Source organism: Acartia tonsa, chromosome 6 (genome assembly GCF_053477335.1).
Source record: "Acartia tonsa isolate MP-2025a chromosome 6, ASM5347733v1, whole genome shotgun sequence".
Classification (NCBI taxonomy): Eukaryota; Metazoa; Arthropoda; class Copepoda; order Calanoida; family Acartiidae; genus Acartia; species Acartia tonsa.
Window position 1 is genome coordinate 42,244,580 of NC_137265.1, and position 26,063 is coordinate 42,270,642.

The 26,063-nt window shown below is 33.3% G+C and overlaps 4 protein-coding genes across 9 annotated transcripts in view; 3 read left to right on the forward strand and 1 right to left on the reverse strand.

Annotated features, from left to right (window-relative positions):
* Positions 1-26,063, reverse strand: part of Usp14 (ubiquitin specific protease 14) — a 91,550-nt gene that overhangs the window by 9,307 nt on the left and 56,180 nt on the right. The window lies entirely within an intron of this gene.
* LOC145322710 (putative G-protein coupled receptor No18) lies at positions 182-6,003 on the forward strand. Of its 5 annotated transcripts, XR_013880793.1 has the most exons (5): positions 182-271; positions 383-501; positions 884-3,870; positions 4,001-4,038; positions 4,662-6,003. XR_013880793.1 is itself a non-coding variant. In XM_080164938.1 (3 exons), the coding sequence occupies exons 1-3, from the start codon at positions 211-213 to the stop codon at positions 2,306-2,308; spliced, it is 1,605 nt and encodes a 534-aa protein (XP_080021064.1). In that variant the 5' UTR covers positions 182-210; the 3' UTR covers positions 2,309-6,003. The 5 variants fall into 5 exon arrangements, 1 of the variants encoding a protein (XP_080021064.1); XR_013880791.1 differs by having other exon boundaries at positions 884-4,038; XR_013880792.1 differs by having other exon boundaries at positions 4,001-6,003.
* On the forward strand, positions 5,998-24,430 carry LOC145322712 (alanine aminotransferase 2-like). Its single transcript, XM_080164940.1, has 17 exons — positions 5,998-6,130; positions 6,690-6,780; positions 7,086-7,200; positions 7,625-7,723; positions 11,229-11,330; positions 11,575-11,671; positions 17,427-17,505; positions 18,822-18,913; positions 19,191-19,276; positions 19,679-19,813; positions 20,519-20,647; positions 21,155-21,230; positions 21,763-21,870; positions 22,102-22,200; positions 22,410-22,501; positions 22,918-23,066; positions 23,352-24,430. Exons 3-17 carry the CDS (start codon positions 7,123-7,125, stop codon positions 23,440-23,442), a joined length of 1,512 nt encoding a protein of 503 aa, XP_080021066.1. The 5' UTR covers positions 5,998-6,130; positions 6,690-6,780; positions 7,086-7,122; the 3' UTR covers positions 23,443-24,430.
* Positions 24,408-26,063, forward strand: part of LOC145322707 (E3 ubiquitin-protein ligase MARCHF6) — a 46,890-nt gene continuing 45,234 nt past the window's right edge. Inside the window, exons 1-3 of one of the 2 annotated variants that reach the window (XM_080164929.1) lie at positions 24,408-24,491; positions 25,222-25,339; positions 25,976-26,031. In XM_080164929.1, the coding sequence (XP_080021055.1) occupies positions 24,473-24,491; positions 25,222-25,339; positions 25,976-26,031 (193 nt within the window). In that variant the 5' untranslated portion in view covers positions 24,408-24,472. Of the gene's footprint in view, positions 24,492-25,221; positions 25,340-25,400; positions 25,526-25,975; positions 26,032-26,063 lie in introns of those variants that run through there. The other variant, XM_080164928.1, reaches the window with a different exon arrangement.

A 26,063-nucleotide genomic window follows, 5' to 3' on the forward strand; every position in this document is an offset into this window, starting at 1 on the left:
TAGGCCTTATAACACACACCTTTACGGGATTTACTAGAAAATGACCTCTCCCTTTCTACAAAGACAAAGTATATCAAATTTATTTACTAGCCAAACTGACGACAATATCAATAATATAACTAATTTTGTGTTAGCAAACAATTCTTGATAAAAATACCATTAAAGTTAATTGTCTTAATATTTTTAGAAAATGAACTAAAATTTTTGAAAATGTTGGGACTGGATTATACATATTCGTCTATGGACCATCTGGTTGATCTCTCTATCCTCTCAGGAAAACAAACCATGTATAGTCGATCTACTCTTAATTTTTATGTACATAGTAACAGAAACATATGAAATCAAATATTATCTAATCCTTAATTGGTTTGGTTTGATTGTGCAGGTATGAAAATGGAGTTTCCCGACACGGATGTGGGTCTTCTCAACTTTGTCAAGTTCTTGTCCATGGCCAGGGATGAGGCTAACTCTTCTTCTGTTGTCCTAGAGCCAATTGTACAGGTAGAAGATTGTAATATACCAGTTGCGTCATCCCTATCATTTGGGGAATGGCGTGGGAGGTCAGGAATATAGCCTTAAACCAACCCTAGACGTTCATAAAGATTTCGTGAAAATTGATATCAATTCGGACCAGCATTTTGCAAGATATTTACCTTCAAACAAAACCCCCAAATTATTAAACTAAATAAGCTTTAAAGTATCTACCTACATAATTTTGCAATTTTAATTTTAAGAATATTTAAACTAAATTACAAGAAAAGTTCATTATATTTCTCTGATGATTTCGTTTGATGACGTAGAAAAAGGTAAAAAAAATACAAGTACTACTGATGATATATTTATTTCTAGTTTTGATTGATTCTAGTTGACAATATATTATTAGGTGCCAATTCTACCATCAGAATATCAAACTGAAGACATAGTCATCCTGTCCATCCTGGCAACAGCTATGATGATCCTGGTCATTGTTGGCAATATGTTGGTCATTATTGCCATTGCCACGGAGAGCAACCTGACCAACATTCAAAACTGGTTCATTGCCTCTCTGGCTTTTGCTGACCTGAGTCTTGGCCTGGTCATCATGCCGTTTTCCCTGGCCCAAGAGCTGCTTGGTTACTGGACGTTTGGCAGCTTCTGGTGCTCAATGCATGCGGCGCTAGATGTGCTTTTATGCACAGCAAGCATTATGAACCTTTGCTTGATAAGTCTGGATCGTTACTGGAGCATTACCTGCGCTATTGACTACTTGAACACACGTACAAAGCCGCGCGTTTTTATGATGATCGTGGTTGTTTGGGGCATCAGTGCATTTATCTCTATACCGCCGCTGTTGGGTTGGAAGCAGTCGCCGGATCTAAGCTGGTTCCATACCATACACAGCCAGAAGGAAGCCATGAATGCGTCAACTACTGAATTTGGAATGTATCTTGCCAATGAAATGTCGCTGGAAGAATTTGATAACTTCACTAAGGTTCTTGAAGATGTTGTGTTTCCTAAGTGTCAAGTCAGCGACGAAGTTGGATATGTTATGTACTCGGCTTTGGGATCTTTTTATATTCCCTCTTGCATCATGGTTTTTGTCTACATAAAAATCTATTGGGCCGCCCGCGACAGAGTTCGCAAGAACTGCAAGGTTGGCAAAGAGGATGAACAGCTGAAAGGAAAACCCAAGCGTGTTCTAATCGGTGGTTCATCTGCTACTGGAGCTCGTAAGCTGAACAGGATGCACTGTAAGGAAAATAATGTGGACAACATGAATTGTAATGGTTGGCAGGGCAGCAGTGCGTCCAACAGCAAGGACAACCTAGTCGACACGAATGATGATAATTCTATATCCACTTCATCCGGTTATCAACAAACCTGCGGCGCTGACATCATAAAGCCAAGAAATATTTTTAACAAACTTCGACTGGGACGGCGTTTGAGTAAGGATGCTAGGGAGATTATTGATACTGGACGGCCGAAAATAATTTGGGAACCTGCTGCTGTTACAGATGACAATGGAGTTGCTAGCATTGAAAAGGAAAAGAAAAGAATTGCAAGACAGAAGGAACGACGTGCGACCCTTATTCTCGGCCTAATCATGGGATCTTTTATTGCCTGCTGGTTGCCATTTTTCATTCTCTACCTGGTTGGACCACTGTGCCCTATCTGTGCGCCTGGCTTCGAAGGCTCCTGCTGTGTGGATGGATGGGTGTTCTCTGTAGCATTCTGGTTGGGATACAGCAACAGTGCCCTGAATCCTGTCATCTACACTGTTTTCAACAAGGATTTCAGACAAGCATTCAAGAAAATATTAATTAAATGATATTAGATGAAACTAACCCCTTGTAACTAAACCAAAGATTATATTTATGTTATGAAACATATTTTTTTTTGTTTATATTACCCAATGTTACCTGCTTGAAAGCTACAAATCTAGTCTTGCCCGATTACCTTATTAAAATGTGCCATGGAATATTTGAACCAAAGAAAGTATCAGTAGAAAAATTAGCATTTAGCAAAAGTATTATCTTCTTTCTATATTAGAAATTAAAAATGCCCAGTTTTGATTTATTTTGATTACAGTATTCAATAATACCCATGAGCTTTTAAGTTTAATATGTTTGAATATTTCCGGGCATGGATATTGCACTTGTTTTCAAAGTTATTTTCCATCAATATGAAAATATTAAGTATGTACTTTTCTTGATGAAAAGTTGTTGACAATATCCCTGTTCTGATGAATATATGTTTATTATATGCACTATTTAATGTTCAATGTTTGTATTTGTTTGAACATAGTAACAGTGTTTAGTCTATATAGGGAGCCCAAAGATTTTTAAATACCCTAAGAAAACTCTTTTAGGAATTCAGTTTTTTCCCCTCCAAACTTGATATTTTTTTCACGGATTGATGATCTAACATGATTAGTAAAAATTTTTATAGTGGGTTATTTAGTATTTACACATCCCCCTTTCCCTGCTAAATACTGTCAATTCACAATTGTCTCATCTTCCAATTTATAATGTAAACAGTGCAAAATCGAATGCACAAATTTTAAACATATTTAAATTTCCATTATTTCGTCAGTGGACGCTATCAACCCCCCTACTCATACGCTTTAATATTGTTTAAGAAACGTTAAGCGTTCTGTAATGTTAAAGCCCTTCACAAGGCCTACATACAAGTTTTAGGAAGCTGGGGGTGATTGGTGGTGTACTTCTGAAATAAGTTATTCTACCAAATATTATTTTTATAGATTATATTCAGCTGAAACTAAATATTTGTGAGAAAATACATTTAAGTCTTGAGCTCTAATTAGATACAAAAATTCAAGTTTCTGATGTTTTGATTATTGACAGATAATTTGAAGAACTAGTCTAGCTATCAAAACAAAATTAGGAACACGAAATTTTCATTCATTTTACGTAGATACAAATGCGTAAATAATTGAAATTCAAATATTATGTAGTTGTGTTAAGTTTTAAATTGTTCTTAAAACTAAAAAAAGAATGATATATTTTATATGTAAACATAAGAAAAAATCTAATATTAAATGTATTATTTTATGTATTAAAATTAAATAAAAACTACAGAAATAAGTTTCAGTGACATCTAGTATGGTTTCACTAAAATCAACCACGGAAACGATAATAAATATCATTGGATTACTCCCTATTATGTTAGCCCGGGCCTTCTATCGTTATTTTCGTATCCGTGGTCGACTATCTATAAAAACCGAACTAGATTAAAAGCCAACATATTAATGTATTTTATTAAATAAAAGTATTAACAAAGAAATGCACCAAAATATATCTAGTCCTAAATGTACAAAATAATGTATCGATGTTAAATGTCAAATATTTATCTTTATATTTAACCATAAATGTAAGTTTGGTCTCCACGGATTGAACCATATTGGAGTAAAGAAACCAGAGCATGAATATGAATTATTTGTTATGGTCCGGTTTCTTTTTCCTAACATGATGCAATCTGATGGTAACCATCCATATGTTAGCTTATCATAGTTGTCTATTTATCTAATCAAATATTATAGTCAGATATTTACTTGCTAAGATACTCTATAATTTACTTTGTTCGTCCGTCCGTTCGTCAGTCCATAGCACTTTAAAGAATTCTCGGATGCTACTGAAGATAATTGCAGATTTTTTTAAAATCCCCTGTTTCAAAGAGCTTCCAATATGTAACTCACTTGGTTTGTCGGTCAGTCGACCTTTCTACAAGAACATAAAATAATTTTTTTCCTTCTAAAGTTTAGCTGGTTTTCTGTATCATATCTTTGATTCTCTCTTTTTTATGATCACTTAACAAATGCGCTATAACACAATTATTCCGTTTCATTTAGGGTTGGGCCGGATATCCGGTCATTTTCAATATCCGACCGGATATTAAAACCATCCGGTTACATGATATTCGGCTGATTTTTGACGCCGGATATCCGGTTATCCGGCCGGATACCCGGTAATTTGCCGGATATCGAACGTTGGCCAGATATACGGCTGGAACCGAATATCCGGCATTATAAATGAGCCGGAACCGAATATCCGGCATTATAAATGAGCCGGATATCCGGTATCCGGCCAAAAAAGTATCTGGCCCAACCCTAGTTTCAGTGCCAATCCATGATTGTGTGCTTCGCTACTTATGGATATTGTCAGCCTTGTTTTCTTATGTACTATTTTATTATTTGTTTTCCGTTTTTAATTAACTAATTCTATTATTAACTTTGCTTTTTTGAACTTACAATATTATATTTCTTTGGCCTTTGATACTTTTAACATTTATTTTTATTAACACCATTTAGTAGCGTTGCTACTCTATAAAAGTATCAAATCGCTAACTTTATTGTTTTATCTTGGTTGAATTTGGTTGATATGTGTGACTAATACTTTGACTAGAGCATTTTTTTTTAGTTATTCAATTTTGACTTGAATAACTAAAGCTTTTTTAAGCACAAAACCTTTTGAACAAGGAAATTAAGACTTTAATTTGATGCTTAAATTAATTTTATTGAAATCAAGAGTTAAAGACCCATAGTTCTTTCAGTAACTTTTTCTAAAAAAATTTACCTCAAAAATATGACATTTTGGTATGTTCTGAATTTAAGATTTTTAAATACATTTGTTCAGCAATTGAGACAAGATTGCTTTCACTGGTTTGGGCAGGGATAGGACACTGGATAATAAACTAATCTGTTCTTTGATAACAGTCATTAGTATTTCATTTGGAGAATATCATTTTTGCCTTTAACTTATCGGCCAGTCAAAAATATCACTAATGCAAGATTTTATTGAATTTTCTTTGTTAATATCAAATGCAACAGAGTATTTTAACTTATCGGCCAGAAAAGAGCTATTCTCTACCCTTATTCCTTTTATCCTTGACTAATACACACTTTTCTTTTTAAAGTTTGTACTTCCTTCTGCACTTTTTAGTTTGACCTCGCTATCTTTTTAGTTTTCTTGGTAGTACTATCCACCATCCATGTATTAAATGTTTGTGAATATATTTGCTGTTGTAAAAATAATCCACTTACTTTTTATTGAAAGATTATAAAACAGTTCACATTCAAATCTAATATGTAATATCAAAAAAAATTGAAAAATCAAAGATATGACATTTAAATCTCAATCTAAACTTAAATTAAATTGATTTTATTTGTATAGGTATAATCTTATGAAAAAGAATTTTATTTTTTATTTTTGTTGAAATATTCTAGATTTTGCGGTTTTGCATATAAGAAGTAAGTACAAACTTTAAAAAATAACTTCACTAAGTATTAAGTAAGTATAATACCTACTAACAAAAAATTTACACACATAACTTTGTAAATATAATCATGGAATTCTCAAAATTTTAAAGACCAGACAAGATTTATTCATTAATTTTCTACCAAAAATTTCAGTTCTGTACAATATTTTTCAAATGTTGATCACTGTTTCATTTAAAAACACACTATATTACTTTAGACACACATAAAAAAAACTTATTATTTGCAGATATAAATATACAAAGCTATTGTTTTGCTGGCTTGAATAAAGAGGCCTGAGCAAAGTGAAGCAGCCAGTACCTGAACCAGAATCGAATCAATCAATTGCTTGCCATATGTGAATCTCGCACACCTAAGGTTCAACCCCCCACCCACACCTTACTTTTGACTCAATTGTTTGTTGGTAGGGTTTCTTTTAATATTTACTATTCTTTGCGCCCCTAAAATCTAGGGACTTTGTAATCGAAGGGGTATAGAGAGGGGACAGAACTACAGCCTTAAATAATTCTATGTTACGCTTCTCTAAAATGGATAACGTAAACGGTTCATTAGTTATTGAAATCTTAAATAATACAAACTTTACTTACTATAGTAGGATTAAAAAAGGCAATACAATATACATGAATATCAAAGAAACTAAATTGCAAACCTAAGTTAATCAATCTAAAAGGGACATATTTACATAAATGGTGATACGATATTATTAATACATGTACGAGTGGCAGCGTTCCTAGTATCAAGGTTGTTTCTGCATTCAAAGGGTGAGGGAGGTGTTTGAAAATAGCCTAGCACCATCCCAACACTTAATTTCATAAATAAAATAGCCTAAAACCATGCCACTTTTATATTAGGATAAAACCAAGAAACCCTATCAACAAAAGCAAATATTTAGTCTAAAGTACCCACTAAAATATAGAACCACCACGTTACATACCACTACAGAAAAAAGTTAAAAAGTATTAGTCCACAGCTCAATCAAGTCAATTTTGCCAAAGTTTTTATCCGAAAGGAACCATTCACGATTTGGGTTTATGGAGGGCTCAATTTATCAAGTAATGTCATTGGGGATTTTTTTTTACACAGGGAAAGAAGATTAATTCTATAATGCCCTTGCTTTTTAGATATTATATTTTATAGGCCTTACTTTACTGCAATAAAAATGTCAAGAAGTAGGATGTCCTCCCCTAACTGCATGACTTATAAATAAAAGCTTCTCTAGGATAAAAAAATCAAATAAAAGTACAAAAAATACCTAGGTAGTTTATCTATATTAATATTTTAATGAACCTAAATCGTGAATGTTCCTTTTTATAGTTGTTGCCTTAAAAAAAATAAAGAAAAAAATCAATATGAAGAGTTTCAGACAAGTTTCAAGTTTGTTGTCCAGATCTTCTAACAACAAGAGAAAAATGTCCCAAAGCGCTGCACAGGAATGATCCTTAGATTTATTATATCAATCCATAATAATAATCATTAGGACACAGCCTAATTTACTCTTTTTACTCATTATTGGCAGATGTTTTTTTATAGAAAATTTAGTTTTAAATATCTCAATGAACAGATTTGCATGCTTTCATTATAACTATGGAGGCATGTTCGATAGAGGGATGTCGACCATCAACTTTTTATTTGAGTCGGGAAAAAATAGATCAAGAGTTCATTTTTTTGGGTTACTTCTCTTAGGTGTGTGTAGGTACTCAGCCGGAAAATAATCCTAAACCATCGCTGTACCTATAGGAAACATCACTGTAAAGTATAGCAATATTGGTTATGCGTTACACGCACATACAAAGAGAGACAGACATCCTGTCACTTTTATGTAGATGTTGAATAAAAAGGATGATATTGTGGCAGGCCAACCTCGTGTTGGATAACATGAACCCGTGTATCAAGAAGATGGAGTATGCTGTCAGAGGGCCTCTGGTCATCAGAGCTACTGCCATTGAGAAGGTTGGTTTTTAGAAGCTATGCTACTCTATAATATGGGGTCTGCCAGTCCGTCAATCAGTCTGCAACGCTAAGGGAAAAAATTAAGGGGGGGGGAAGTTCTGACACTTTCGCGTAAACGGTGAGTATAGGCTTTATCTTTGGACTGAGAGGATAGGTTATTAGGGATAAAATCATTCTTATATGATGAATTTCCCCCAGATTTAAGATTTTTTGGATAGGCCTCCAGGTTCCGGAGCTCCAGGCCTCCAGGTGGTCTCTGGACAGGTAAAAAAATAAAAAATTTCTTATTTGAACAGTTAGAGGTAAGTTTATTAAACAACATAAGCTTCTTTTTATATATTATTCATATATTTGAAGAAAAATTACAATCGGCCTCCAGGTTCAGGTGCTGCAGGCCTCCAGGTGGCCTCTGGACAGGTAAAAAATCTAAATTTCTTATTTGAACAGTTAGAGGTAAGTTTATAAAACAACATAAGCTTCTTTTTATATATTTTTCATATATTTGAAGAAAAAATTACAATCGGCCTCCAGGTTCAGGTGCTGCAGGCCTCCAGGTGGCCTCTGAACAGGTAAAAAATCTAAATTTCTTATTTGAACAGTTAGAGGTAAGTTTATAAAACAACATAAGCTTCTTTTTATATATTATTCATATATTTGAAGAAAAAATTACAATCAGCCTCCAGGTTCAGGTGCTGCAGGCCTCCAGGTGGCCTCTGGACAGGTAAAAATCAAAATTTCTTATTTGAACAGTTAGAGGTAAGTTTATAAAACAACATAAGCTTCTTTATGTATATTATTCATATATTTAAAGAAAAAATTACAATCGGCCTCCAGGTTCAGGTGCTGCAGGCCTCCAGGTGGCCTCTGGACAGGTAAAAAATCAAAATTTCTTATTTGAACAGTTAGAGGTAAGTTTAGAAAACAACACAAGCTTCTTTTTATATATTATTCATATATTTGAAGAAAAAATTACAATCGGCCTCCAGGTTCAGGTGCTGCAGGCCTCCAGGTGGCCTCTGGACAGGTAAAAAATCTAAATTTCTTATTTGAACAGTTAGAGGTAAGTTTATAAAACAACATAAGCTTCTTTTTATATATTATTCATATATTTGAAGAAAAAATTACAATCGGCCTCCAGGTTCAGGTGCTGCAGGCCTCCAGGTGGCCTCTGGACAGGTAAAAAATCAAAATTTCTTATTTGAACAGTTAGAGGTAAGTTTATAAAACAACATAAGCTTCTTTTTATATATTATTCATATATTTGAAGAAAAAATTACAATCGGCCTATAATCTAACCAAACCTAATTGTAAAAAAGTGCCGCTGCCAGGTTTTATAGTTTAGTTGGGGATAGCAAAATTTTCAAAATTGAAAAAAAAATTTAAGAGGATAACGCCAACATATAATATTATTAGGTCCTACACATTGAGACTTCAAAGGTTTAAATTGTAGGAGTTAATGATATTCTCTTTCTTTATTTTTACCTGTTCAAAGCCCGAAGCTCCTGAGCCTGGAGGCCAATTGTAATTTTAAATTGTACTTATTATAATATTATTTTAAAGGCTATTTGTAATATTGTCTCCAAATATATAAATAACATAAAAGCTAATTTTTTTATAAGTTTACCGCCATCTGTTGAAATAAGAAATATTGATATTTTACCTGTCCAGAGTACACCTGGAGGCCTGCATCACCTAAACCTGGAGGCTAATTGTAAATTATTCTTCAAATATCTTTAAAGCATCTAAAAATAAGCTCATTTTGTTTTTTAAGTAAACTTGACCTCTAACTGTTCAAATAAGATTTTTAAAAATTTTTTTTAGCTGTCCAGAGGCCACCTGGAGGCCTGCAGCACCTGAACCTGGAGGCCAATTGTAATTTTTTCTTTAGATATGTAAAAATATATAAAAAGAAGCTTATGTTGTTTTATAAACTTACCTCTAACTGTTCAAATAAGAAATTTTGATTTTTTACCTGTCCAGAGGCCACCTGGAGGCCTGCAGCACCTGAACCTGGAGGCCGATTGTAATTTTTTCTTCAAATATATGAATAATATATATAAAGAAGCTTATGTTGTTTTATAAACTTACCTCTAACTGTTCAAATAAGAAATTTTGATTTTTTACCTGTCCAGAGGCCACCTGGAGGCCTGCAGCACCTGAACCTGGAGGCCGATTGTAATTTTTTCTTCAAATATATGAATAATATATAAAAAGAAGCTTATGTTGTTTAATAAACTTACCTCTAACTGTTCAAATAAGAAATTTTTAATTTTTTTACCTGTCCAGAGACCACCTGGAGGCCTGGAGCTCCGGAACCTGGAGGCCTATCCAAAAAATCTTAAATCTGGGGGAAATTCATCATATAAGAATGATTTTATCCCTAATAACCTATCCTCTCAGTCCAAAGATAAAGCCTATACTCACCGTTTACGCGAAAGTGTCAGAACTTCCCCCCCCCTTATTCTCGGTTGCTGATATTTTGTTAATATACCTCCAGTCATCAAGTATACAACTTACTTTCTCGGTCGGCCGGTCCGTCGATATTGCATTAAAATTCATAAATATTTTTCTTGTATTTATTCGAATCCGGTGGATAGGAACCGGTTCTCATCCATACGAAAAAACCAAGTCTAGCATCGAATATACGAATATAAAAATGTACAATCATAAGATTAAAACTGTTTTTTTTAGCCCGTGCCTTCGGCATCTCGGGGTTAAAAAACTGGATCTACTGCAGTTCATGGTAAAATATTGCTGGTAACGAATATTGCCAAAAATCTATGAATTTTATAGGCTGCTAGCTGCCAAACGGCTGAACGTACAGATCATGCCTGCACACTGTTTTAAGCGGCATAAGAAGGCCTATAAATAATCTGGAATAGCCATAAATCAAAAATGCATAATTATCTCGCAGTGCAGAGAAATGCGCGAAAAAGGCCTATTTAACGCGATTTTTCTTCGGTGAAGCTTTCCCTGTACATCATTGGATCTTGGCTATTCCAGATTATTTGTAGGCCTTCTTATACCGCTTAAAATGGTGTGCGGGTATGATCTGTACGTTCAGCCGTTTGGCAGCTAGCAGCCTTTAAAATTCATAGATTTTTTGCAATATTCGTTACCAGCAATATTTTACTGTGAACTGCAGTAGATCCAAAAAACTAGTTTTAATCTTATAATTGTACATTCTATATCCGCGGAAAGCTGTTTATAACACGATGCGAGAAATAACTATTATGAAGGTTTCATTCAAATATCTCCTATTTGTCCTTCTGTAAATGAAAATAACAAAAGGCAAATACTACAATATCAATAAATCAAAAATAAACCAGTAAGAGAAAAATCGCAGGCAAATAATGTAAAATCTGCACACAAAAATATGAGCAAAGCCAAAAATGTAGAAAATTTATTTAAAGCAAGATGATCTACAGAAAAATTAATATGGTTTATTTTCATTGGGGATGGGTATTAATTTAACAAACAATGTCTTATCCCTTAAAAATTTTAGGAAATTGAGGCTGGCGTGCAGAAACCATTCCCAAATGTTATCAAGGCTAATATTGGAGACGCTCACGCCATGGGAAACAAGCCCATCACTTTCATTCGTCAGGTAATTAAATAAACGGCTACAAATCAGACTAGTTTCCGCTGATAAATACCTATAAAAAGATAGTTGTTAACATGACATCAGACTGGACTGTAAATTATACTGCTGCCCAAAGTTTATAACTACGTTTTCTTACTCGATAATTTAAAAACTTTTATTGAACTTTTTGAAAAAATGTGTGTTGATAGATATTAATCAAATAATAAATACCTGCTCCTCATGTTTCACCGCCCTCATTTTTTTTCAGGTATTGGCCTTGATCACCCACCCTCCTCTTCTGGAGACCAATGAATTTCCTGAGGACGCTAAAGACAGAGCCAGAGCTATTCTCAAGGGTTGCAGAGGTACTTTATTATACCAATTAGGGATGGCAATCCCAAGAATTTTTGGGTCATATTTGGATTCTTACTAAAATCCTCCATAAAAAAGCAAATTAATCTGCGGATTGCGGATTATAGGAGTAGTTTTAAGGAAAACAAGGATGACAACATCCATAAAAGCGAAGCACTGAAACGGTAGGACAAATGGACATGAACACTTATATAGTGTCAGAACTTAATAATCAGAATATAAATGTATAAGAGTCGAAGCAAAATTGTAAGTAAATTTGTTGAAAAACTGCTTTATACAGGATAATGTTTATGAACATACTTACATATTTAGGACTTGATTATAGAGTTGCTTCGCTTATAACATTATACTTAGTTGTCCCAGGAATCAATATACTAAAAATCAGATCAATCGGATGATTAGATCACATAAAAATTAGTTGTTAAAAAAGTAAAAAAATTAAATATGTTTAAAATGGACGTACGGAAATTTTAGTAATGATTTTAGAGTTGCTACGCTTTCTAAATCGTACTTAACTACAAAAGGAATCACCATGCAAAATTTGAAATCGATAGGATAATTTTAACATGCCTAAATTAACGAAAAAAGTTATCCGTTACGGACGGACGGACCGACCCTAATTATAGAATAGCTTCGCTTTTAATAATCGAGTCCCTACAGTGGCCATTTTCTAACCCTTACTTAACCTAACCTAACCTAAAATAAGCATGAAAAACTAATGTGAAAATAAAATTAATACAAAAAAACTTTGGATGCTACACACCATTTTACCTGTAGTTAAGAAACAATAAAATCAGTGTTTCGGAGTCGGGAGCCGTGGAGCCGCCATATTTTGCTGGAGCCGGAGCCGTAATTTTCGTTAAAAAACGGCTCCGGCTTCGGACTAGATAAATAAAGAGATTTTTTATGAATTATAATTTGGTAAATCTGTTTTGTCATGTGCAAATGCCCTTTTTAAGTTTTTCAAGTCCGTTTTTATCAAAAATTGAACTTTTAAAACCTTTAAAAGTCAGAAATAAAAAAAAAAATTATTTGGGGAAAAATAGGTATGTCGAGTTTTTCTTGATTTTATGTCGAAGCCGGAGCTGGAGCCGGAGCCGCAACAAAGTCAAACGGCTCCGAAACGCTGAAAATTAACATTCTGAATCCGCAATTTGAATCGCGGATCCGTTATTTTGGCAGGGGTGTATATTCTGCACAAAATTCATTTTTTCCCCTGCTCTGCTGCAAAATTTTTGATTTTCTTTCCCCTCCTAGTTTTTTCCAGCAAGGAAGAAAAATATTTTCAAAACTCTTTATTTTATTCATATTATCCCCCCTCCCACATATTCTTTTAGTTTTTTTTCACCAAAAAGGTGAGAAAAATGGAAAAAAATGCTTTCATTTATCTTAATTTTTACATTTTTTCCCTCAAACCACATATTTTTTTTTTTTTTTACCCCTTAGCAGGGTCAAATTTGAAAATATACACCCCTCTATTTTGGGTCCAAAAATTATTGCAATAAAATAATGTACGGATTGCGGATTATGTTTATCACACTGTTCTCATGTTTAGAAATCATAAACATTATGATTCAAGTCAGAACTTTTCCATACGGTTCTTGATGTTTATTTTGACAGTTCAGTTAATTTTTCTGTATAATGTTTTGGTCTGTTCAAATAATCTTAACTTAAAAAGAATTATTAATAGAAAATTACATAAGTTGAAAACCTCTGAAAAATTAATCTTTAGGTATTGTTAATATATTAATAAATATTTAAAACCAACGTAAATACTTCAATTAAAAAATTAGCACCTTGGTTTATTCCGTATTAACGGAAAATTCCACGTATTTTCTCTTTATTTGTTTTAGGGTTAGCAAGTATAAGATTTATAAGTATTAGAAAAAATACATAATAACATACACAAAAAATGAAAATTACATAAAAAGTGCTAATTTTTGCTTATCTCAATATTTTGTATTATATAAAACAAAACAAAAATTTAAGCACATTTCTGTTTTGTATAATACGCCGTTTAAAGAGGAAATATACGTTTTTATGCATTGTCTATAAGCTAATTGTACACACACAAAAAAGAGACACAGGCAAAAAAAACGAAGTATCTAAATTTGGGACGTGTTTAAACATTCCATTACAAAGAGGTTTTGAGGAGGCATTCTTTTCCCCTTTACTTATTTGGCATACATCCCCCTAAAAAATCTGTGCACGATCCTGTACAGTATACTGTTTATACTTTCTACACCTTTTTTAATACTTTCAAAATATGGAAATTTACAACGTGCTAATGTCTAGTTTCTAAACTTGTAGTACATTCACGCACACACATATACACACACACAAACACACACACATACAAACAAAACACACCCACACACACATAGTATACTTTTCCAGACCTATTTATAATACATTTCTTAAATTCTTTTCATTGTAGCAAATAGAGAAATAAAGATTTAGGTAAACGGATGTAAAATGTAAATCTAAAAAAGAATGATTTCTGCGTTAGAAACATATTTTTTGGAGGGAGGTGATGGGGTGGGTCTGTGGTCCACTGTTAGGTTCGAGAGAATGTACCTTTTATTTAACAAGGATGACAACATCCATAAAAGCGAAGCACTGAAACGGTAGGACAAACGGACATTGACACTTGTATAGTGTCAGAACTGAATAATCATAATATAAATGTATAAGAGTCAAACTGCTTGATTCAGGATAATGTTTATGGGCATACTTACATTTTTAGGACTTGATTATAGAGTTGCTTCGCTTATTACATTATACTTTGTTGTCCCAGGAATCAATATACCAAAAATCAGATCCATCGGATGATTAGATCATATAAAAATTTGTTGTTAAAATAGTAAAAAATCAACATGTTTAAAATGGACGTACGGATATTTTGGTGATGATTATAGAGTTGCTATGCTTTCTAAATCGTACCTAACTACTAAAGGAATCACCATGCAAAATTTAAAATCAATAGGACAATTCTAACATGCCTAAATTAACGATAAAAGCTATCCGTTACGGACGGGCGTACGGACGAACCGACCCTAATTATAGAAAAGCTTCGCTTTTACAAAATAGTTAGTATCCTTAAATCTCTGAAGGGAATCAAAATGTATTCGAGACAATTGACTATTTCTGAAAGCTTGCCAATAAATTATAATTTCAATAGATGGGTAAGAGAGTTAATTAGACAAATAAATTTAGTATGAACTACTATGATTGCGCCCCTAGCCTCTTAGGGTTCTGTCTCATCGAAATAGAAGGGCTTACTTTCTATAAAGAAAATTGTATAGGTATATAAAGACAATAAAGTTATATTTTTTAGAGTGGGGGAACTACCTAATGAATTGAAGGCTAGAATAAAGGTTTTCTTGAAAATAACGTTCACATTCATATTGATATCTTACCTCTTTTGTACAATTTTGTTTAATATTGACAATGAGAATGTCCAGTAAAAATATTATAAAATCCGTCAAATGTCTTTTCTTGAAAATAAGATAAGATTGTATAGGATTTCCTGTTTAAGCGAATCCTTATTTTAGAATTTCTCACTACTTTATGTAAACTGAAATATATTATATGCTACTAAAATAGAGGTATACGAGGATATTATGACAGGGAAAAAATTGTCGTTAATTTAGCTTGCTAATTTGAAACTCGTTTATTGGTCAGATCGTTCATCCAGTAGGAGGGGGGTAGGTAGGGGAAAGGGGGAATCGTTATTTTAACCCGCAGCAAGTTTCACATTATTATCTGGTGTAAGAACCAAGTAATAATATATCCATTGCTACTAATTTAATGAAATAAGCTTAATTAAATTGTGGGATAATTTGACTGTGCGTTCATTTCCGCACAGTGAACAACACATCAAGCAAAGACTATTGCAAGTAAATAGAAGAGATGATTTAAGACGTGAGTAATGCAAAGAAAAAGAAAAGTTTGTGCTGTTGTAATAATTTGCAGTTCTGACTACCTGAAAATATGTTACTTTTGCGTAAGGGGATGCACCCAGTGAGGGAGCGGACATTGGCTTGTAAATTACACGGATACCCAAAGTTTTATAACTACGTGATCTCATATACTTCCTGTATTAAGATCCCTGCGTGATATGCACTTTGTTAATTGAATTGAAGTCCTATGAAGTTACATTACATTTTATCTATCTACGGATGTTGTTAATTGAGATTTGATAAGATTTCCCTCATAGAGATACATTTTTGAAAGAAATTAGTATTATGTACATTGTACAGGGGTCTTAAGAGATAAGACAATTGACAATACATTAATGTACAACCCTTAATGATAATAAACAAAATTACTTCATCTTTGGTTCGAAAGCTTGAATACTTCCAGTGCTAATGATGATTTGTTAAAAGTACCCAAAATAGATTTTTAAAAGAAATTAGTCTTTTGTACGGGGATCTTAAGGGATAAGACAATGCACGATATATTGATTTACATTTCCAGTTATGATTAACAAAATTACTCTATTAGATTAAACTGGTTGAAAAGTTTAGATACTTCAAGTAAGAACCAACTAAAGATTTGTTTAAAGTACCCAAAGTTATAAAGTCAACAAATGGTAATATAATTTTGGTTACCAGTTTAATTTATAGCCCTACAGGCAGTGTTGCGGATCTGGATCCGCAAGGATCCGCATTGTTTTTGAGTCCAGGGATCCGGATTCTGGGGTATAAATTTATGGAAAAATCTACCTAAATTTATAAAAAATAGTCACTTACAAATTTTGAAATATCTGGTAACCGTGTTAAGATCAGCTGATTCACTCCCACACTCTTCTCTCTCACATTGTATATAATCTCCCCTTCCCTTTTCGTATACCCCTGGTATTTTTATTGTCCGGATCCGCACTGACCAAATTTGGAGGATCCGGATCCGGATCTGCATACAATCAATGCGGATCCGCAACACTGCCTACAGTTCTTCTCCCTCCCTGATTATTTATCTTTATAACAGACAAACGGACAAAGTGAGTTATAGAGCACAGCTGTTCACAAATTTTCTTGCCGTGTTATGAACTGACTAGTGGACAGACAGACAAAGTGAAACATAGAGTATCTTCCCTTCTAAAACGGAGATGCAGATAAAAGCAAATCCGTGTACGTTAAAATCTACAGTAATTCTTTACTACTACCAAGTGTATAGTCTATATATCTAATTTGATTATCAATCAGTACAAGCTATTCAAGTTGATAAGTCCAAGTCTAGACTAGCACATTCCAGGGAGGAAGCGGACATTAGGCTGTTTATTACACTAGTCCCCAAAGTTTTCTTATTCATTGGCTTAACAACCCTGGGGACTTTCATTGAATTATGATTGGTTGGTTCATTGAGTTGAGTGTCCAAACGTTTCAAATTCTAAACTACAGATTGGGTAATTTTTTGGATCATCATTGTACATCAATTTATTGGCCATTGTCTTATCCATTTAGATCCTTGAGCACATTTACAACACTTCTTAATTATTTTAGAAGTAAAGTTACTCTATAAGTGATTGCTTCTGTCTGTTTTTCTGTCTATAATACTGGCCTTTTTTTGGTTCTTGCTTCCATATAATTAAAGTTTTAATGATTTAAGAATGTTAATTGAGGTAACGTTGTAAAATTCCTTGAAATGTTTCTTGTTATGAACGTAATTGCATTATATAGGTATAAGAAATTACTCTTACAACATTTTACCTTATTGTTCTAAGAATCTTAACTCTTTTAATTTTAGGTGCCAGTGTTGGTTCCTACAGTGACAGCCCTGGAATTGAAATTATCAGAAGACATGTTGCTGACTATATTGCTGAAAGGTTGGTTGTTTACTTCGTTTAAAAAGTAAACTTGTTTACTGTTTGTCCTAGCAGGATTTAGGCTATTTAATTAGATGGTGGTTTCCTCAGTAGCTCTTAGAGATAAAGCACACAAAGAAAAATTTACCCCTTCCCCCCTTAAAAAATGTCATTAAAAAAATTTTGTGGTCCCCACAACTTCCCGCTGGGGGCATATGCCAGAGTCTACAGGCTTTATTATTTATCTTATGTAAAATCAAATGCATTATTTATCAGGGGGGGGGGGGAGGTTAATGCAACCATCTCGTAATCAGTGAGCAAATGGCTCTTAGAATTCGAATTTTGATCTGAAATTTTGCATGAGTTATCCTTGGTAGGTCTATTTTCCCTAAATCGAACAAAAAGTTGGAAAAGTAACGGCTAACGGCTGGCGGCTCAGCCGTTTTGCCATTTTTGGGCTATCTTCAAAGATAAATAGTCACGAAACCTATCTACACATAAAACTCTTTGCCACTCCAAAACGTTATCAAACTGTTTTAGCCGGTAGCTGTTGGTACTAGAAATTAAAAAATGGTTATTGCTATCATTTAACATAAATTAAACCAAAATTATGCTTTAAAAAGTTGGTTCCTGCGTAATTAATGATGAATTTGCCCTGAAAATAGGTAAAAAACGGCTAAACGGCTGAGCCGCCAGCCGTTACTTTTCAACTTTTTGTTCGATTTAGGGAAAATAGATCTACCAAGGATTACTCATGCAAAATTTAAGATCAAAATTCGAATTTTAAGTGCCATTTGCTCACAGATTACGAGATGGTTGCATTAAACCCCCCCCCCCCCCCCCCTCCCCTTTAAAAAAATCAACTTAAACTTTAAAAAAACATCTTACATAACAAAATGTACTACCTATGTAACCTTATTTTTTATCTTTCATGAAAGTCTTAGCACCTTGTCAATTAATATATATTTGAACGTTTTTGCGTCACGGATTAATATGTTTATTTTCTATGTAATAGTCCTAGCTTTTAGTCTTTAAATGCCTTGTTAGATTTTTTAAAAATGAAAGTAGTATTGAGCAGGAGCTATGCCCCTAGAGGCCCCTAAGGACACTTGATGTAAAGAGGCGAAGTCAAACCTCCAATTTCTCTTAAGAGGGTGGAGTTACCCTTCATTAACACAGTTAAAACCCTTTCCTGGACCTATTAAAGCATCACTGAAAAGGAGAATCTTATTGGTTCAGTGTGGTTAGTGCCTTCGCTACACACACAGATATCCTGTTATTTTTATATTTATGGCTGGCAAAAAGAAAAAAGTTGGTAATGAAATAATTTTTTTCAGGGACGGTTTCCCCGCCGAATGGACCAATATTATGTTGTGTGCTGGTGCCAGTGAAGGAATCAGAGCTTGTCTCAAGCTCATGACTAATCCAGGTAATTAAGAAATCTTAGGGGATAAGACAACGGAAGAAAAATTTACATTCATCCCCAATGATGTTACACAAAATTAACCCTGTGTAAATTAAAATTACCTATTGTTAAAATGGTCAGGACATTGCTATATTAGAACCAACCAGTCAAAATTGACTACAAGTAATTTACAGTCAAATGTCCCCTTAATATCTGAGGTTAATATTGTTTAAACAGGGACGATTTTTGCTTAAGAAGCGCAGCATTAACATACGTTGTAACTTTATTGTAATATATTTAGGAGAAGGAAAGAGACCTGGAGTTATGATTCCTATTCCTCAGTATCCTCTCTATTCTGCTTCTTTAGCTGAATATAATATGGATCAGGTAAGCATACATAATCCAAACGTAGACTATTCACATAGATATAGGGATGGGACAACGGATGGTAAATTCCTACTTTGGGTCGTCTTTGACTTTGGGTACTGTAACTTACGCAACTGTGCTTATTTTGGCTAAATATAAAAACTTTGGATAGAAGCGCAGAATGCCGCAAAATTTGCTTTGCTCCTAGCAGATCAAGATCATAGAAAATAATGAACAAAAACTTAAACATTTTTTCTAGTGATTTTTAACTTTTATCATCAAGGTTCCAAGACGAAACTTTTTTTTGCATTCAGATCGACATACCATATGTGCCTTATTATAGAATCTTCAGTTAGAAATAAAAATTAAAAATCTAACAAAATTAACAGAAGAAACCGTTCTTTATGTTAATTCCTATTTTAGGTTGGATATTACCTGGATGAGGACAGAAACTGGGCCCTGGATCCTGCTGAGCTAGAGAGATCCATCAGCGAGGCCAGGGAGAAGTGTGACGTCAGAGCTATTGTCATTATTAACCCTGGAAACCCTACTGGCCAGGTAAAACTATGACGTCAGAGCTATTGTCATTATTAACCCTGGAAACCCTACTGGCCAGGTAAAACTATGACGTCAGAGCTATTGTCATTATTAACCTTGGAAACCCTACTGGACAGGTAAAACTGTGAAGTCATAGCTATTGTATTAACCCTAATAACCCTACTGGACAGGTAAAACTGTAAGGGTCTGATAGTTTTATAATATATTAGCTATCATGACAGTTTTTCAGATGACTTTCAAATTATTGTAGCTAATACTCTTATATTAGATTTTATTTTCCTATCTAGCTATTGTTATTTTTTGTTTCTAAACATTTATCGTCAGTTTAAGTCAGCCTAATTCATTATAAAAAGACAGTAGTGTTTATGAAAACTAATCTTGTTAATGCATAAAGATAAATAAATATTAAACAGAAACCAACTAGATACCTTAGGTGGATTCTTACAAAAATAGGGTCACTTAGTGAGGCAAAATTATTTTTTGTGAAAAATCCTCCAAAATCGCATACAAAATCTACAAAAATTAAATAAAATCATATAAGGGTTATTAATATTAACAAATGATTTTGTTTAATTTTTGTAGATTTTTATGTGATTTTGGAGGATTTTTTACCAAAACAATTTTGCCTCATTAAGTGACCCTAATTTTTTTTAAAGAATCCACATCTGTTCTTTATTCAATGATGAAGTTATAATATGTTTTTAGGTGTTGACAAGAGAGAACATTGTTGATATTATCAAGTTTGCCTACAAAGAGAAGTTGTTCATCTTTGCTGATGAGGTCTACCAGCATAATGTTTATGCAGAGGGTTCTCAGTTCCATAGCTTCAAGAAGGTAAAGAACAGAAAAGAAGAATAATAACATTCTGAATTACCAAAGGACAAACAATCAAAGATGGACTATCAGAGTCAAAGAGCAGGTTTTAAATTGTTAAGTGATAATAAATAAGAGACCCAAAGAAAGAGAATGAAAGATAAGATGCATACAATCACAAAACCTTCTTAAAAATAATGTCTTCTTTTATCATGACCGACGGACCAAGTGTATATAGTTATACTGAAATCCCTTGAAAAAGAGGATCTTCAACATCAAATAAAATCTGTTGTGGAGTGCAGTGGGGAAATCATAGTTTCCGCATAGCGTTCGGACAGACAAAATACATTTTAGAGTAGCTAAAAAGTTAAAAGATGAAACTATTTTTTTAATTTATGTATTAGACTTTTTCACATGGGGGTAGGCAAAAGCGCCATAAGATCAAAAATATTTTTCATTTAGGTTTGTTTTATGGTATTTTTGCACCTTGAAAAAGATTTTGATTTTGTCTTACTATGATATTATTAGGTTATGAATGAGTTGGGAGCACCTTACAACCAGATGGAGATGGCCAGCTTTATGACCTGCAGCAAGGGTTATATGGGTAAGTGCCATTTATTCTCTGTTCATTTACACATCATTTAAAACAAGAATTTTAGTAAAAGAAAAAACTAAATTAAGATATTATGATGAATAACTTATTTTAATATTCATTATTCGATTTTTCAGATGATGGGGGGGGGGGGGGGAAAGGGGCATTTCTGACTTAATTTGACCATTTTGGATTACTTACAAAAATGTCAGTGATGCAATTTGAAGTTATCTTCCATTATCCTATTCCTGCTTTAGGGATGATTTTTTTTATTAATATGGGATGAAAGCAGTATTCATAAAGGAATTTTAACTACTTAGCTAGAATAATCTCATCTTAAATCCGTTGTCTGGTTATTGGCTGATAATGTTTTTGTTGATTATTTTCAGTTAGCTCCGTCTTTTAGAAGAATAACTTTTCACGGCATTCTGTGCTAGTACGTATAGTCCTAAAAATCAGCCAAAATATTAATAGTTCCATGTCAAAGTGAACCACAATAATGAAATTTAGATCTATTGTCCTATCCTTAAATTCCTGTTATTAGGTGAATGTGGTATTCGTGGCGGATACGCTGAGGTGATCAACATGGACGAGGGTGTCATGGCCATGCTACAGAAATCTATCTCAGCAAAACTTTGCCCAACAGTCATTGGTAATTATTTATTATATTTTATGAATACAAATGGCTAACATTTTAAATGCTAGGTAGTGAGTGTTATATTCTGCCGCTATTATAAAGAAAGCCCCAATAGCGTGCCTATTTTTTAATTTCATTTCAAAATGAGGGTGGGGATTCTGCTCGATTATACAATCGCCCAACAAATTTATATTATTACTCCCTCAAATATTATTACAATGGATGTTTGACTATCCATATATCTAGGACAAGCCTGCATGGATGCTGTAGTTAACCCACCCCGCCCTGGAGAAGCCAGCTATGAGTCCTGGGATGCTGAAGTACAGGGTGTTCTGGCGAGCCTCAAGGAAAGTGTCCTTCAAATATTTAAACTGAAAATTGTACCAGAGAGAGAGAGAGTGGACATTGAATTGTAGATTACTCTTGTACTCGAAAGTTTTATAACAACGTTATTTTATTCACTGGCTATAAAAACTTTGGGTTCTTTTTGTATTTGAACTTAATTAACAGGAATTTAATTTTTGCTTCAAAATATTTATGGATGTTTTTGTAACAGAGGAGAGCCCAGTTGGTAGCTGACACTTTGAACTCTATTCCTGGTTTCAAGTGCAATACTGTCCAGGGAGCTATGTACGCTTTCCCACAGGTATTATATACCTAGTTGTTTTTACTGATGAAATTTCAACATATGCAGACAACAACCCCTTTGATTGCAGGACAATTAATTGGATGTTTTAACTGTGCGTAGTAATGAGTTGAGCATGTCTTTAAGCCATATTATTGTCGAATAAGAGAAATCAAGATACACACAGAGTTTATATATTTATATTCTTTGTCGAATGACAGACAGTCTAAGTAAGTTGTATACTAGATGCTGTTTGACAAGGGGAATGTTCAAACAATAATCACCAGCAATCTATATTAAATATCAGCCGAGATCACATTACTAATAACTTTACAGACTTACTGACGGACATACAGACCTAATGGATTATAATAGAGTACTTTCGCTATTAATAACACACTATTAATCTAGACATAAAACAAAATATTTATGTTTAGATAATGTTGCCAGAGAAGGCCATCGCAGCTGCCAAAGAGGCCGGTCAGGCTCCTGATGTTTTCTATGCCTTTAATCTGCTGGAAGCCACTGGTATCTGCATCATTCCTGGATCAGGATTTGGTCAGAGACCTGGCACTTATCATTTTAGGTATGATAGTTTCTTGTATAACTAATTAACATTATGAGCAGTGGCGTAGGGTGGGGGGTCAACACCCTCCTTAAAATTAAACTTGGGAAGGCCTGCTTTCCCCTTTTTCAACCCCTGTTAGTTTCATACTCCCCTTGCTGTGCTGCACGCTACTGATCATTAGATTTTTGAAATTTCATGCATAGTATTCCTTTAACAAGTTTTTCACAATTGAATCCTGTGAAGGAAAAACGAGTGTATTTTTATTTTCTAATGAAGGAAATATTACATATATTTATTTTTCAGAACAACCATTCTGCCTCAAGAGGATGTGACCAAAGAAATGTTGGGAAGATTGAAGGACTTCCATTTAGAATTCATGAACAAATACTCTTAAATTTAATCCTAAATAAACAAGACTAATCCTTAAATATAATCTTATAGATTGTCAACAAGCTAACATGATTATATTATAAAACAAGGCTTTCCTAGAAACCTAATAAATTTTAAAATATTTGATTTTGTAATTTAAATTTTTGGCGCCATTTTCATTGATTGGCGCCATATTTAGTTACAAAATTAAAACTAGAAGAATATTTAACCTAACTACCGTTATTGTCATGCATTTGTATAGAGATAGATTAGGCACAGGTTACCTAGTTTATAGATATATACATATCATGTTATTTTTTTCTCCTTTTTTTTGAAATTTGATACCTTCCTTATTCAACAACAAACTTCCAAAAATGTATTGTTTTTTAAATGTAAATGTTCAGTAATTTCTCTACCTAATATTTAAAGTTTATTTGAATTTTATTTTTGTTATTGTTAGACTTTAGGCTGTTAGAATCTGTGAAAATATAACAATTTTTAGTGAAGAATTTTTTAATACACTTTTTTTTTCAAGTTACGGGGTGAGTGGTTATTGGATATAACTCGTAGTATCTAGGTCACTTAGGAATATCTTAGAAAGCAAAATATTTATTTATAGGTTCTTAGAAGAAGTAAAACCTAATATTTTATGTTCTTTATTGTAGAAACTAAATAGGAATTTAGCTTTCAATGATGTTTTTGAATGCACTTCGGATATATACAATAATCGTGCACCATGTTAATATGAGCTTAATATTGTACAATATGTTACTATTTACCTACATAAAATTCTTATTCACTTAAAATTGTTATTTAAGTTTAGCTGGAGATATTGATCAAAAGAAATATATATATTTTTATGTGATTTTATTAGATCTGTGGGATTATTTAAAACTGTAATGTCAACATTTTCCCTTTAGAAAACGAATTATTATTCATAGTATCTATCTAAATATGTTAATATATTAACCTTATTATAAAGATTGTAGTCAACTATTAGAATTAATTTCAGATATATTAGGTACAATGGTTTGAGGTTAGAATAATAAATTAAAATGGACGACTCCTCTTTAGGTAACCTTTATTTAGTTTCATGAATTTAAGGCATTGAAAATCTTCCTCTTGCCTGGCATAAGAAAGCCTAGACAAAATTCGGGAGTAGTCGATACTCAATAATGCACAGTTATCTCGCAGCGTAAGGAAGATTGATTTTACGCTTGTTTTCTCTACTTCAGAATATTTGTAGGTCTTCTTATACCGGTTACAACATTACATGAGAATTCGACCAGATATTTTTATATGAAGTTTGTAATATTTGCAGCAAACAATTCGTCAAATCTATATATTTTATAAATCTACATTTTCAATTTTAATTCATGTTCACGTGTTAATAACGTTTACGGCCTTGTTAATTGTATAATATGATTTATTACACTAGATGGTTAATCAGACTTTCTAATCCGTCTAACTAAAATATAATTTCTCACAGATTTTTGTTAATATTTTGTCACATGTGATTCAATCCTGTAAAGGCAATGAAATTTTTTACTTGATTTTTCCTAACCAAAAATTTATCATAAGAAATTCAACTATTATAGCCGATTAAACATACCTACGGATAATTAAATGAAAAGGAAACCGTCCTTTCGTACCAAGAAAATAGCTTGACCATTAGGTATATTCCCTGAAGAGTAAAGCCCAATCGGTTCAGCGGTACCTAGATCTTAAACTTTAGACAAACAGACGGACGAACAGATTGACATCAATTTACTTTGAATGATAGATATTGTAATCTTGTTTCTAGGGGACATTTGTCGTGTGTGTCGGTGCGAGGGTACTGTGGACAGGCCATTGTTCCATCCCTGCATATGCACTGGCAGTATCAAGTTTATACATCAAGAATGTCTTGTCCAGTGGCTCAGGTACATCATTATTCACTAGTGTAGTAGTGACACATCCCTGCATATGTACTGGCAGTATCAAGTTTATACATCAAGAATGTCTTGTCCAGTGGCTCAGGTACAATATTATTCACTAGTGACACATCCCTGCATATGTACTGGCAGTATCAAGTTTATACATCAAGAATGTCTTGTTCAGTGGCTCAGGTACAATATTATTCCACTAGTGACACATCCCTGCATATGTACTGGCAGTATCAAGTTTATACATCAAGAATGTCTTGTCCAGTGGCTCAGGTACAATATTATTCACTAGTGACACATCCCTGCATATGTACTGGCAGTATCAAGTTTATACATCAAGAATGTCTTGTTCAGGTATATCATTAATCCACTAGCGACAACGCCTCTGGAGGTTATTTTTTCTACGGGTATTTTTCTTGGGGGGTTAAGTTGGTGGTACCCACCAACATATAGTTATTAACCCTCCCTGGACCTATGAAAAGCTAAATTTTATAGGAGAACCGGGTAATGGTTAATCGTTTACTGAGATGGTTGAAGATTTTTTAACCTTCATTGCACTCTCCCTTCCTAGTTTAAAATAACAACATACAATATTATATACGATTTCTTTTTTTTCAAATTTTTTATTTTTAGATATTCAAAGAAAGAATTTTGCGAACTATGCAACTACAGATTTTCATTTACACCAAGTAAGTTTCATATTTACTAAATATATTTTAAT